Genomic DNA, 15,996 nt, shown 5'->3' with positions numbered 1-15,996 from the left:
AGTATTGTTATTTATGTTTTATGTATTTATGAGGTTGGAGAATCATGAATTTAAATTGTTCACAACAATTTTTTTATTTATAGCACGATTCTTTTATTTTACTATAGAGATCACTTCTTTAAGATTTTGTTTGAAGAGTTTTTTCCCCGATGTATGAATTTATGTTTATCAGGTTTGAATCTATGCCCTTTTCTTCAAATATATCAGGTTATTTGGTAAAGTTTCGGGTTTTTGTTACAGAGCTGTAGTTCCCAAACTGACCTGACAAGACCAGCTTGCCCATCAGAGTCTTTTCCTAGGATTAAAACTAATTCGTAAATCTAAATTATTTTAACGTATATTTCGTATATGTATAATATGTATGTATCATATGTATAACGTATATGATTAGTCTCAATAACTTTTTTATTTTGAATTGTTTAAACTATTGGAACTCAAATCAGTCCCAGGATCATTAAAAGCTTAAAAATATAATTACTATCGCTTATAAAAAGATTTTCAGTGTTTGTTTTCCTGAAATATTGGGGTTGGTCAGATAATTGATTAGAAAATCGATAGATAGGCGAGGTATATATATTTGTCAATGAAAACAACCGGTTTGAGCTGATAACACGTAGTGTGTGATTTTGTCTCTATACTTGCAACTTTAAGAGAAAGATGTCGCAAAGAATTGCCAGTATCTATCTCAGAACTTGCGAAATGATACTAGAATTATTTAAATCAGATTCATTTGGTTACACGATGATCATAATATCCTTAATAGTTTCCAGGTGAAAATTCATAATAATATTTTGTTGATTTGCTGAGGTATAGAACTCATAGATAAAACACTTATTGATTATTATTATGATTAATTTACAGGATCATGCTGACTTCGGAGTTGGTGGCATTTGCTGCTGTTTGGGGCTTTATGTACTTTTTCTTGAACGTCTACTGGGCTATGAACTACTGGAAGGTTAGAGGAGTCAAACACTTTAAACCTTGGCCAATAATTGGGAACATGGCAAGGGTTTTGAAATTAGAACATCACCTGGCTTATTACTATGATGAGGTTTTTGTTTGAAATTATATATATTATGCATATATGTATATTGAAATTGCATATAGATAAATTATAAATATTTAAGTTTCAATTATAATTAAGTAAATTTAGTTTTCAGAAACTGGTATCATCAAAACAATAACAGGTCGTTTCCAACGAAACTTACCTCTCTAACCAAATAATAACATGTATATGAATGTAAAGATACAATCTTACTTCTAACAAACAGGATAAAATAATAACAACATTCATCACAATTTCTACATTTTATACTATATTCAAAGTGATTAGAATGATATCCCACAACAATCTTCATATTAATATTAATTTTAATATATTAATAACTCTATTAATGAAATTTGATAATAAATGATGAGTGGCATTAATTTTGATAACTATTAAATTATAAGCTCTATACATAATAAACCAGTTGCTTTATATAATTTACTAAAGTGTTCAACCATTTTTTTTTGTTTTACTCTACAGATCTTTTAGATCTTTAGCCGCCCGAACCAGCCTTCTCCACGCCTGCCTATCTTGGGCTATTGTTTTCCAGTTTTCTCCATGCAGCTCAATCACATCTTTGTGTATTCTGTCTATCCATCTGGTTTTGGCCTACCACGTGGTATTTTGTCTTCTATACTGACATTCATTGTTGTGTAGAGGCGTCCTGGTAGATTGCTTCGTGCCACATGTCCCGCCCATCTTAACTTCCTTGCCTTCATATCATGAGATATTGACTGACCAGTCTGTGTAAGCAGTTCACTGTTAGTTCTTCTCCTCCATGTGTTAAGGCTCTGATCCCAGATCGCTCCTGTAATTGTACGAAGGGCTTTCCATTCAAATCTCTGAATTTTGCTTCCTCGGTCTTGCAGCCGTTTATCAGAGTTGGCTTTATAATAGCATTATACATTATACATACCTTAGTTTCAGATTTCGACTAAGTATTCATTATTATTTAACCTTCATAAAACCTATAAGAACTGGAAGGGACGAAATAATTGGTCGAAGCTACAAACAAATTCAGAGAAACCAAACAAAATCAAACTCAACCCATCTTCTTAAGCAATCATACTAAATTAAATATAAATATGGTTAATGAAAGCACAAAGAGAAATGTTTCGAGAAAAATGTCACTGTTATACTAGCTAACGTAAAAAAAAGAAAAAATAGAATTCAGGATTGAATCATGAAATTTTTTAATACATGAAAGGTTGAAAATAGTCGAATAACAGATTTCCAATTTTATGAATTACTTGGAAGATGCTCCTTTATATTTTCTAATTCATGCACAATTAAATACTAATATTTTGGTCATCGAGCAGATACGAACTGTTTTACAATAGTTTATTTACTGCATTTAACGCTCTTAAGTATTCCAACTTCATATTGTTCGGTCTAGAATATGGTTTTCAAATTCTCGGGGTGGTTTTGTATCACATACTACCTGGTATCACATACCTGGTATCACATATCACATACCTGGAATGTACTTGGCCGGCTGTGGGAACACATTAATTTCTTAACAGTTACCCACCCAAATGTTTAACAAGAAGTTCCGTACCTAAACTACAGTACTATAGGTAATGCTCTTAACCACTCTATCGACATTAAACCCATTTATACATTATAGTTATAAAATATAATAAATAAAAGCTTTTAATGTTCATAAGAAAGTTAAATTATTACCAACATACCACACACTATTCAATATAATACATAAATCCGATACAGCTTGATTTATATATTTACTTTTGATAAACCTATCATAAATATTTCGATTTTTTAAAACTATAGACGTAACTTTTGAACTAAAAGTGCGCTATCTCTACTATAGGATTATCAACTAACATTCTGATTAAAACAAAGGAAGGGATTATTGGGATTGATATAGCATCGGTATCACTTGATAGAACCAGGAAGGGTAGCCTTCGAGATAAGTTTTTCATTCCTCAACAACAAACTGAGGAGTGTTGTATAACTAATTTCATAAGTATGAGTCCTTTAAATAAGTAACAATAAGTAATTTTTAACTACAATTAAAAATAAAATGAAATGTTATTTTAATATGTGACAAGATAATAAACAGAATCTTAGTTTTAGATTATGTTATGGACCACAGAGTATTGTCCTGAATAATAACAGGTTAATAATAATAACATATAATAATAACAGGTGCATTTTTTCTAGCAATATTAACCTCATCTAAATTAGGCAAGAGTCAATTCCGTACATTTTTACTCCACAGTTTTTTTTTTCTGAAGCATCATTCAGGAACAACTGCTATTAGTCTAAACTGCTATTAAATGTAATTGTAATGTTGAGTATTGATGAATAAAATTTCACCTATATGTGAAACGGTTGCATTCAATAATACTGTTTCTTTATTCAATTTCAAACGATAAACAAATACACTTACTACTGTATTTCAATTAAGTCATACCAGGTTAAGTTACGAAGAGAGTATAACCAAAACTGTTATACTTTTCCAACCCTTAGTCTTCATAGTCTTTTAGATGGCTCACTCAGGTGGCATAATCTAATGCGCAATGTCTCATGGAAACATCTGAGAAGAGCCTCTCATTTGTTTTACAAAATTATTACAGTAATAAATAATAAGGGAAGAAACTTTTCGATGTATATACAACAATGTTTTGCTCATTTAATCTTATAATTATTTCAGGTTTACAATGCATTTCCAGGAGAAAAAATGGTGGGTATGTACGAGTTTATGACGCCATCTTTAGTGCTGAGGGACATTGAATTGATTGAACAAGTTTTGATAAAAGATTTTTCAACTTACCCAGACCATGGTCCGTTTTTGATGGAACCAAAAAGTATTCTGTTTGAAAGTGTCTTTGCCATGTCAGGCATTAGATGGAGAGCCATCAGGTATGAATAATTCAAAAATATTTTTTTCTGAAAACATGCATTTTTTCTAGCAATATTAACCTTATCTAAATTAGGCAAGAGTCAATTCCGTACATTTTTACTCCACAGTTTTTTTTTTCTGAAGCATCATTCAGGAACAACTGCTATTAGTCTGATAAAGTTCATTTAAAATTGTTTCCATATATGTTATATAAGATGCGGATTACAAATTTCATCATTGAAACCTTAATTTTACCATAATATAAACTATGCATATAAAAAAAAGAAATGGAGGGCTCCGGAGAATGCTGCAACACAATGTGCCAATTAAAACACACTGCAACTCTGTACTCCACATAGGAGTACTTCCATCCAAATGTTTGTGGATTCCTCCGCCTACCAAATGAAGTTTCTTGCCGGCGTTTACCTTGCGAAGACTTGACTTTTATGCGGTTTTTCTCAAATCATTTCAGAGCTTTATCTTCTTTTAATAATTTTAATACTATATATTCAAATTTTTTCTATACTGTTTTTATCTTTATTCTAACTAACGAAATTTAGCCCGAAAAGCTGACAAATAAATTAACTGCCACTATTCTCTTTTTCTTCTCCTAATATATATTTTTTTAAACCCCCCTCTCTGGGTTATATTCAATATAGAGAGGGGTTATCATAGGTGTAACTAACCTAGTCTAGCCAGTATGAAAGGATGGAGTAACCTTAGAAATTCCATTAAATAAAAGTTGTCAGAATCGAACTGCCGCCATTGCAGTTTTGAGGTAGCTAAGGCTATGGCTTAACTCCCTCCATATCGACAATCGATATGTGCCCCGCGGAATCTATTGGAATATCTTTCGAAGTAAGTATTTTGCAGAATGAAATCGTCGAGGAGGAGAGGTGGAATCGGCAAACATAGATGACCTGGGCTATAGAGTACCAGTCTTTCCAACGGTCGTATCAGATGTGTAGATGGGACAAGAGGACTTGAGTAATGAGTATAACTTCAAGGATAAGGCATATCAAACCGAGTTGTGCTCCCAAAAATACAGGTCTTGAACGACTTCGTAGAGTCTTGAAGTCGCCGGGCTTTAGTATGGAGGTGCCTAGATAAACTCCTTTGAGGAGGCAGCAAATATCATGATAAAGATGACTTTCCTTTCCCGTCCGAGGACAACAAAGAAAGATTTTGTGAGATCCACCACAGTACTGCACCTATATACCGAGGTACGAATCTTTTTTTCTCCTTCTTCCTGGCATTTTTGTCATATGGGATTCGGCAACATTGGTGAACTGCGTTAGGATTTCACATGCCACTTCTGCCAATAATCTTCTATTATTTACATTATTCACAAAATTATTTGGGGGTACTATTTAATTTTGGAGGAACAATTATTTACACCGTAGTGCTGCCCAGCATTCGGTTGTGCGCCTTATGATGGGGTTGCACCTTGTCCAACTACATCCATCCGTTAAGTCCAGTCCTCCCCTAGTCTGCATCCGTTTCGGTGTCTTCTCTAGCACAAAGTAGGGCTCTGGTCTCATTCTGCATCTACTTATTCACCTTCATCTTCAATTGGTGGCCTACTCCGGGTGGTCAAGCCCGGACCCAACGCAAAGTGCGTTGGACAAACCATCTCCTTCCACCCGTAGATGAACTCCCTGAAGAAGGGATAGATCTCCTCGTACGCGTGGCCACGAAATACTATCGAAGACGGAGAATATGTCGAAGAGAATCTTCCCAGCCCTCTCTTCTACATCCGCTGGTTTTTTCATTCGTACCGTTGCCACGGGTCGAGCCGAATTGCCGTGGGGACTCCTAGTACTGAGGACAGGTAAGAGTTTAGGTACTCTCCAGGACCTTGCTGATATGCTCCTGGACATTGCTTATAACAAGGAGGAGGTTTAGCTATTGGCCGATAAGGCTTCAGTGATTCCTTATCCTTGCCTCCTCCCTTGTCAATCATTTTCAAGTCTGCAATCCTCCACTTCCTCGGAAAGTACCCATTATTCCAGCATTCTCATACATACATACATACATGATGGGCATAGATCGGTACCTGATGGCTATGACGTGGTGCGTCTAACAATACTATCCTCTGTACAGTCCTGGGACGCAACATCATTCCTTGGGTAGATATAGTCAGTATATATCATCGCCGTTTCTTCCTGACTGTTTCACCACACCATCCGACCGCCACTTCAGCAGTCAAACTCAACGAAAATCTTGTTGCTGCAATATCACACAATTGTGCATAGGTATTTGACTCTTTCCGAGTCACTTTCTGGTCTAGGTTCTTCTTCTTCTTCCTTATTTTTTCGCACAGATTTTTTTTAGCTTTCCTCTTCCACACCGTCTGTAGAGGTGTCCGATTTAAGTTTCTTTCCCCTGGAGATCGGGGTTTGGCCTTTGAGGCTTCGGGGCCTGTACCGTGCCCTCGTATTTACTTTTTACTCCTTCAATGGAGTTGGCAGAGATGGCCTAGCCCTCTTTTGTCTCCGTTCCCTCCACTGCTTTGTGGTCCTTATTCTGCTTTTCTCTTTCTTTATCAGTAGATTCAGTGTATGTTCTAAAAGAACGCGGGCTTCTTCGTTGACTTTCCCTGCTAGGTCCCCAATTATTCCTGATACTCTTATGAGGGTCGGGAACACCGATTCTTTTTTTCTTCTGGCCATAGAGCACTCCTATGGCGTCCCCTATAGCCTCAGCTTCCATAGAAGCCCAAATTTGGGAGATCTTTTTACCAATCATCTTGGGTACTTCATCTTACCGGACTACTTAAACCACTATTTCCGGGATTAATTTCCATTAGGCCTCCGATCCAACTACTGTATTGGCTACTAGTCTCAGCTGAACATTTAAATATTTCTAGACCTCCTAAGATACCTTTTTTCTTTTCTAGGTTGCTCTTAACCCGATGTTGCATTGCTTCTGCCCTCTGAACAGGAGGTCTTTCCATTCAGGGTTGGGCTTTAGAGGGAACTCTTTCTCCTCATCCCTCGCTCTTCTTCTTTACAATTTTGCTCAAGTGGGTGATTTTCCCTGCTTTATTATCATATCTGCTTTATTATTATATAATCATCTTTGTCAGCTTCACAGCTGCTTCCTGTTAAACATCTGACTTTTTCAGCCGCCATTTCAGCAGTCAAACTCAACAAAAATCTTGCCGCTGCAATACCACACGGTTGTTCATAGGTATTTGAAGCTGTGCCCCACTCCATACTTATTCATCAACTCTGGCTTCACCGATTCAACGACCAAGTGGTCGACATTATTAGTTCCTACCTCAGTGACAGCCTATTGTAAATCAAACGGCACACTTCTATTGCCCTCAGAGCAGAATTAGGCTTAATAAATAAATAAATAAAGTTTGGTAGCCAGTTTCTTCTTCTGAACCAGTTTGAGGTTCCGGCACCACTCAGGGGATGCTTACCTCAGAATATCGAGGAACTCGCCCTTATAAATGTACATTATTGCAGGATACCTGATTCCTGAAAACGTACCCCTTATCCTACTTAATCCACTGAGTGCTAGGACCACTCTATCCCTTAAAAGTAGGGTAATAGGATGAACCATATCAGTGGAGCTTCTTATAAATATGGACTGAGTATTAGCTGCGGCCACACTAACCTCCTCCTCACACACCAACTTCCAACGAGACCAACGCACCTTTCTGGTTTTATCTTCAATCTGGTTCTGCTGTTCTCGACCATGATAATTGCCAGGTCGCCGACGTAGGCTGTGACAAGGAACTAACTTCCCCAGTAACTAGTCGAACATTAGTTTTCACCGGACCAGACCTAGAACCGAATCCTGTAGACATCCTCTTCCCACTTGTTCCTTACCCCCAATTCTGACGCTCCTGTTATTGATGTAACGATCAGTTAGAGTGTGATGGCGCTTAGTACTTGCCTTAACATCTATCTCCCTTTGTAACCAGGATATGAAACCATAAATGTAGGTTTAGAAGACGAAATTAAGCAGTCGTTCCTGATGACCATTACTAAGGTGCAGTTGGAAGATAAGATAGGAAAGAAAGAAGGCTTACCTCAAGAGCGTTCTTTTGTGGTGTTAATAACTGCCAACGCCAGGGAAGAAGTATCAGGTATGGGAATTGAGAAACTGGAATAGAAGATCGTCCATTATAGTCGCCAGAGGAATTCCCAGAATTCTTGGTAGAGCAGAGACAACCATGGAAATATAAAGGAAAGGACGAGGAATCTCGATAGCAAATCGAACCAAGAGGAAATGGAAATGCGGGAAAATGGGACATTTGGTGGCCCAGTGTTCTCGCGCCAGATCTTTTTAATACGGGACTGAGGAGCACATCACCAACCAGAGCCCCTACATGTACCGGAGGAGGGTCACGAGCCGGGTGAGCGCATGGAGGCTAGTGCCTACCAAATACGACGGAGAAGAAACAGACGGCTCATCGAGGGAGTCAACGGAGATTCCGAGAGCATCTGAAAAGAAGGAAGAGATAGAGGCAAGAAACCGGACAAAGTTGTTGGAGACAATGAGCGGGACGAAGGAGAACCTGAGCGGAAATCTGAGAAGGGTGACCACAGAACCGCATGCTGGTGAACTACAGCATAAAGAGTGAGCACGGCAATCTGCCTAACATCAGAGTGAGCTCACTACATCATGTCTGACGCGTAAAGAGGTTAATAGAGATTTGTTTTATAAGATAGGGGGTGGGTGAATATACCCTCGTAATAATAATAATAGTTCAGTGTTAGTGCTCGTATTTTACGGTCGCTCAGTGCTCTGATCTGGTGACGTCACTCAAAAGTACTTTTTTATGAACAAAGGGCTTTGTTCTCAGAGCAACTCCTTTTTTCTTGGCCCTTATGTCCTCAGGAAAGAGTGGATTTCTTTTGCTATTAATTTAAGTGTAACAATCAATGAATTAGTGCCATGCTGTTATAAACTAATTAGATTATAGGCAGTTCATAGATATAGTCAGTCCACTTAGACTTTCAATTTGTATTCAGCTGTGCTTCATCAAGCCAGTTGTTGTGATTAATCTATTAATACCCACTAATCATCATTATTATTCAGTGCGTGATGGCCCCTTCATTCGATAAAGTTCAAGCCACTAATCTCCCAAATGACACAGATCTTGAATCTGACGTTGAAACCGATTTTACGTTGGTCACTTGTAAATCGCCCGCGTTTCCCCCTCTAACTCGGACGAAGGTGGGGGCGAAAAGCTCAAGAGGATGGTCAACCCTTAGGAACTGCCGCAGACGAAGAAGACACAGCCTAATTTTATCTCTCCCATCATACACCACCCGTTGCCTGATCCCAACCCACTGATCCCAGGACTTCTAGAGGTTCTACAAAAAAATCTCAGATACGCCAGTTATTGTCGATAGCCAACACACTATCCCGGAGCTAGGGAATTTCTTTCCATAATTAAAATTCAAAAATACTTACTCCGAAAAACAATGGGAGGTGTTCGGATCTTTCTAGAGTTACAAAACGGCTTAAGGTCTTAAAAGTCGGACATAATACTTATCCCCCTCAGAAGGGCAAAACCCAAAATAAATATATCATAAAAAATCTTGCCATCTTCTTGTCCATAGAAGATGTTAATTCCACATTCAAGGACTTAGCCCCATCGATATAAAAAGGCTGGAGTAATCGGATGTGGATAGTACTCCCCAATAGTTATTACAGTACCCGTCCAGGTCCATTAGCCGATATTCACAAAATCAGACACATAGATTAGTGTCTGTTTTCAGCTCAGGTCTATATTCCCAAAAAAGAACAAGGGGCACTCCAGTGTTATCGGTGCAGCAGTTCGGGCACACCAAGAACTACTGCGGGTACACAGAGCACAAGACTTCTGCGCTGTGGCAAAAAAAACAACATCGGAGCCTGCCACAGGGTGTGATGCTCCAACTGTGGGGAGTGGCATGTAGCATCCTACCGTGGGTGCAGGGCTAACCAAAAAATGGTGGAGCTCATTGAATCGAGGATGAACCAGAGGTCAGCACAAAGTCGTCAGCAGTTCGCAACTAGCTCCTTATCACCACGACAACTGACCCCAGAACAATAGGTTGGCGAGCCACGGCACACTCATCATTTTACTGAAACCCACTGCAGCACCTCCGGACTCCCCCAACATCTCCTGAGCCTTTTTTTTTTTTTAAATCCCCCTCCCTTGCTATTTCTGGCATATGGGGTGCGGGAGCAGTGAGTTAGTGTGCGGTGGGATTGCGCATGCCACTGCTCCCAAAGATCACCAATTCTTCTCACTGATTGAGCTGCACCGTCTCCCGACCCAGGACTACTGAGAAGCGAGGAACCTCAACTACAACCACTAGCACCAGCGCAAAACCCATTTGACCGACAAATTCTCATTGTGAATATGATGGATCAAATGAATCGCATGTTCAGGGATTCTGTTCCAGGATTGTGCAAAACATACAGTCGTTTATGTCCAACATCATCCTAGAAATCAGGGAATAAAAATCACCATGAATTCATTCAAGATCCTCTACTACTGTTGTGATCTGGCCACAAAACTAGAAGTAGAGGCGATACTAGCACTCATAGAACCGACAGTGGTAGGGTAGTACTTACTGACACCAGACTACAGGAGAGACGACCATATCTCAGGGGGTATAACATAGCGACCGACGACCTTTACAGCCTACACGGTGGTGTTCTCAAAGCTGTCCGCCATGGAACCCGCTGGAAGAAGGTGCCACTATCTCTGAACATTCTAAACATCCTGGACGCACGGATTAGTCATCTCGTTGGCCAAGTGCTGACCCACATACATGACCGACGTTCTAGAGGGTCAGTGCCAGAACTGCGGCAGCTCTTAGACCTGTGGGGTGAAGACGAATCACTGGCTAGTGGGAGACTTAGTGGGAAGACAAATGGTAATAACTTCCTTCACGTTAGTTCACCCAGGAACCCATACTTACCGCCATTTTGGGGCAGGCTTCTCCTAGACAATCTATCTCCTGTTAATTAGGTAGCCACATCGCATCACAGGTTGCTTCGTTAGTGATTCACGTCGGATCATCGCCCGGTTGTACAATTCGTGCTTGAGCTTGAGATAGTTCCCCGATAAATTGGAACATGACATCTTGTTTCTACTCCTCAAGCCGAAGAAGACAGGATTTCATGTCAACCATTACAGGCCCATAAGTCTGTTGCCTCACCTCGCTAAGGTAAACGTGAAGATCATTCTGAATTACCTTCGGGAATTCTGCGATGAATACTCCGTTATTCCTTACGAACAGACCGGTTTTCAGTCCCATATGAGTACAGAACACCAACTGATGAAACTCTAGTATGAAGTGAACTCGAGCTTTAATCGGAACCATGCTATGGCCATGATCATCACAGATTGTACAAAGGCTTCGAACATAGATTGTTCGATTCTGTGTCTCCCGGCATTTCGTGTCGTATGCTCATAGACCTCGAATGTCCGGAGCAACTCTACGGTGTCATTGCATCGTTTCTCGACAACATGACCATGTTGTTTTCAATCTATACCACTGATGTTGGCGAAAACTGTAAACTAGCTACGCCGCCTATACCGACGAAATCGCTATCTATGGTAGCAGTATGAACCCCAAACGTGCACTAGAGCGGGCCGGGGCAGTCTGCAAGGAGATTGTTCAACGGCTGGGTAATTTAAACATCATCATTAACCCAGCAAAGACGGACTGTGTCGTGTTCGCTCTTTAACAACACAAGCGATCGACTCTACTGAAGTCATTCAAACTGGACGGACGACACCATTATTTCCCCTTCCAACTCCATAGTTTACCTGGGCGTGAAGCTGGACCACCATCTTAAATTTTCCACCCACCGTGGCTCCACTCGAATTAACCGTGGCTATACTCACGGATACGAGGCTACGGGGTTGACCGTATCGCTTCAGAGGATACTCCGTCATCAAGGATGACCATGTGCTCATAGCCGTACGCCACGGAACAACATGGAAGAAGATGACGCCGCCTCTAAAACCCGTGACGTCCGGTTAACCCATCTCACCATCCGGGTGATGATGAACCAACCTACATACATCACGAGAATATACCGGCGAACTCAGGCAACTCAAACCTGAATGCCAGACACGCCCTATGGCACAACACTACTGCAATGCTGGCGGGAAGACAATTGGTCCAAACTGCCTTCACAATAATTCATCCTGGTACCCATACTTTCCGCCATTTTGGGACCGGTTTCAACCATAGACCTCCTATTGAACAGACAACCCCCTTCGTGTCACAGGTTGTACGGTAATGGACTTCATCATTTCAGATCACCGGCAGCTCATGTGGTCATAAGATCAATGGGAAAAGTCCTGAACCGGAGACGGAGAAATTTAATTACCGCGAAGCTGACTGGAGCATGTTCAGTGAAGAGATGTACCATCAGCTGAAGGAAATTCCGGCCCGACGCACCATTGAAGAAGTAAATGTCTACATTGACCAATTCACAGCAACGATCAGCAGTGATCGAAGAAGCAAAGGCAGCCATTCCCACCTACCAACCAAGGCCTCCACACCTACATAAACCCCACCCCATATGGCTTTCATAAGGAGTAGGCGGACCCTGAAAAATAGACACTATATAATCAATTTACCGCTGTACCGCTGTAGCAGTCGAATAGAATAGTCGAGGATAGGCAGTTGAACAGTGAGGACGTGTTTGCTGATCATCTGTCACCTGTGATACTTTTCCAGTTTCTTCTGTGTTTCCAGACGTCGCTTCAATTGCAGACTCTTCACGAGACTCCTAGACCTATGGGAAACACAGGTTAGTCAGTTATTATATATTAAAGACAGGAGAAACAGTGATGAACAGGAGAGTGCGTTCTGCTAGTTTAAGTGCTGACAGTGTGTGCGACAACAACATGGCTGAGGCTGGAGCCAACGAGGATCAAATATCCCCCCTATCTCCGACTGACTCGTACCAGGAGGAAATAGGGCAAGATGTCAGTATGGAAGAGGAAGAAGATGAAGATCCTCAAAACAAAGGCTCAAAGAGAACTAGAGATGAGGGTTGGGAAAAGGTGGAAGTGGCTTGGCATGCCTACAAACAAAGAAGAACTTCGTACGCTGTCGTCCAAGATGTATCAGTCACAAACCCAACGTGCGTAATCGCTATGTTGTCCGGGACAAGCAGCAGCTGCCCAATGAGCGACGTCCGCCACCCATCATCATAACACCTGCCATGGCGCAGAAGGCGGTAAAATCAATCCTCGCCACTATTGGAATACACAAGTTTACGCTTAATAATTCTAGGCAAGAGACCCGCCTCTAACTAGAAACACCATGATCAGGCCAGCCAGTTAATGACCAAGATGGGCATGATACAATTTCATACATTCGTCCCCCCCCCCTCCGAGGTACTAAAAGGACCAAGAAGTGGGTCCTCTATGGCTTTGACCTCGATACCGATCTGAGTGAGGTAGCCATTGATCTCCAGACGAAACTCCCAGGGTACAAAATGATACGACGCCTCACGAAAACACTCCCCAATGGACAAAGAGAGGAGATAGACCTCATACAACTGATAACGGAACACCATGTAAAAATCACGGATATCCGAAAACTTGACGCTATAGACCACGTGCGTTTCAGGGTCTCTCCCTTCAAAGAGGGTGGATGCCCGGTGCAGTGTAGGCGATGCCAACAATATGGTAATACATCACGAGCTGACCCAATGCACCGTATGCAAGGAAGGTCATATGGCCACGGGACGTGATTGTCCTACTACAGTCGACCTCATGGAACGTAGAGCCAAGAAGAACGACCTGATACCTCCACCAGTGCAACCAGTACCATCCAGAAGACAGCACCCCAGCAGGAATGTACAGAGCAATGTTGCATTCGCTGAGCTTCTAGGTGGATCACCAGCAACTCAACAACAACCGACGGCCCAGCCTGCTCCGGTGACCAGTGCATCCAACAATCCTGTGATAAAACAATTATGTGCCCGTATGGAGCAGATGATGGGTATGGTGACGACGCTGCTAGATATGATGAGCAAAATACTCGCGCATCACTATGACTGATCACCTGGTCATAAATTATAATGTCAGAGGCCTCTCACCGAAGCAGGCTGAAATAGAATTGCTACTACAACAGCATCGACCGTCAGTGATGGCACTCACGGACACGATGCTCACCTCCACATCGTCACGGATCTACTTCCGGGGATATGTGGTGTTTCGGGAAGTCTGTCTCCCCGGAGCACGAGAGGGAGTGATGATTCTGGTCAGGAGAGACATTCGATCACGAAGCGTGCCGATCCCTGTAAAGACTATCGAGGGTACCCACCTGGTCTCGGTCGACTTCCGCTAAGAACATCGACCCCCGGTGCCCGACGTGTGGGGTCCCTGAAACAGCAGAGCACGTGGTATTGGACTGCACCGCGATGGAAGGACACCGTGCCAGGTTGTCAAGAAAATGCGGGATCTTCGCCCTCGCCGAGTCGGACTTCCCTCTGCTGATGGAAGAGGATAATTACCCGTACTTCAGGGAATTCATTTACGGGTGGAGGGAAGTTGTCGGGCCAACGCACTTTACATTGGGAAGGGCTCGGCCGCCAGGGGTCAGCGAGCCACCAATGGATGATGAAGATCAAGAGGACAGAGAAGAAGCAGTTTGAGACCAGGAGGGCTGGACTAGGCTGCGGACTGGAGGTGACAACCGGACGGATGCGGATCAGGCGTGATGGACGTACCGGACGGATGCTGGTGGATAAGGTGTAGCCCCATCTTAAGGCACTCAACCGAGTGCTGGGCTGCACCACGGTTTCTTAAAATTGTCCCAAAAAATTAAATGGTCCCCCATTTATTGTGTATTCTTGAAAATAAATGTTTAAAAAAAAAAAAAAGATGTTTATTGGCAACAGTGGCATGCGCAACCCTAGCGCACTACCCCCCTGTTGCCGAACTCCGTATGGCAGAAATGCCAGGAAGGGGGAACAAAAAAAAAAAAGTTCGACTTCCGCTTCAAACAGCGCTACACCTTCACCTGTGTATACAAGAGGCATAGGGCTGGCCTGACTTCTGTTAAGCTGCTGCTGCAGCATACCCTGGCGACAAGTCGACTTATAGTACTTGGTGACCTAAATGCCCGACACACTTCCTGGTTGTGTAGCAGCAATAACCCGCTGGGATCATACATCACAAAGACTAGGCTGGCACTATTTCACCCGGGGGTACACACGTTCAGTCACACAGGTCGCCCATAATGCACGTCAACGCTCGACCTACTCCTTTCTAGAAGCATGCATGAGGTCACGGACTGCCGGGTGTTGCCCTATGGACCATCGGACCACCGCCCGGTGCTCTATACCTTTGAAGGCTAGTTCGTCACACCACCTGCGAGCAAATACCTTTTGCATGAGGCTAATTGGGGGGATATAGGTCGAGCGTTTTAGAAGACCTACCAGCCATAAGCCAATATCATACTCCGGACGAGGTGGGCACAGCAGTTGGGTGGATCACTAACACCATCAAGAGGGCAGCCAATAGGAACATCCCAAGGTTCACTCCAGTCCCCAACGCCAACAGAAAGCCACCGAAGCACATCCTCGCTCTGATTGGCCAACGAAACAACCTGCGCAATATTTTCATGCGCACCGGGGATTACAGCATAAAACCCGCCATCAACGCAATGACCCGGCAGTCAAGAAGGCTCTCAACTCAATCACCACCCATATCAGGAATCTTCTGCGCCAGTGGAAGACTGCGGTCTGGTATGATCGCTTAAGAGCTACGCACGACGACTACAGGAAATTCTGGAAACTCACTAAGGCGGCAACCAAGAAGACCTCGGCCGTTCGACTTCATGACAGGGACCACCTCATGACCCCCCACTGAGCAAGCCGAGTCACTGGCTGAGCACTACCAGCGGATATTGAGGCGCGCACTGGGACATTGCTCTCAATTCCAACCATGGCCCGTGAGAACAACTATATGTTTGTCTCACCTCGACGACTGAAGGTCATCTTGAGACGATGTCATGGCAACCGGGCCCCTGGTCACGATGGAATACAGACCGTCCTGCTAAAACAATTACCACGGAAGGGAATCGCTCAG

At 42.5% G+C, this 15,996-nt stretch overlaps 1 protein-coding gene across 1 annotated transcript in view; it reads left to right on the top strand.

Annotated features, from left to right (window-relative positions):
- Window positions 1-616: 616 nt before the first annotated feature.
- Window positions 617-15,996, top strand: part of LOC106691430 (cytochrome P450 6B1) — a 40,619-nt gene continuing 25,239 nt past the window's right edge. The window contains exons 1-3 of the mRNA XM_067047215.1: window positions 617-770; window positions 862-1,051; window positions 3,726-3,934. Coding sequence (XP_066903316.1) covers window positions 658-770; window positions 862-1,051; window positions 3,726-3,934 — 512 coding nt within the window. The 5' untranslated portion in view covers window positions 617-657. The remainder of the gene's footprint in view (window positions 771-861; window positions 1,052-3,725; window positions 3,935-15,996) is intronic.

The sequence above is a fragment of the Halyomorpha halys genome, unplaced genomic scaffold (assembly GCF_000696795.3).
Source record: "Halyomorpha halys isolate HHAL.00 unplaced genomic scaffold, Hhal_1.1 Scaffold2346.1, whole genome shotgun sequence".
NCBI lineage: Eukaryota > Metazoa > Arthropoda > Insecta > Hemiptera > Pentatomidae > Halyomorpha > Halyomorpha halys.
The sequence above is the reverse complement of the archived record's forward strand: the minus strand, read 5'-3'. Positions and strand labels throughout refer to the sequence as shown.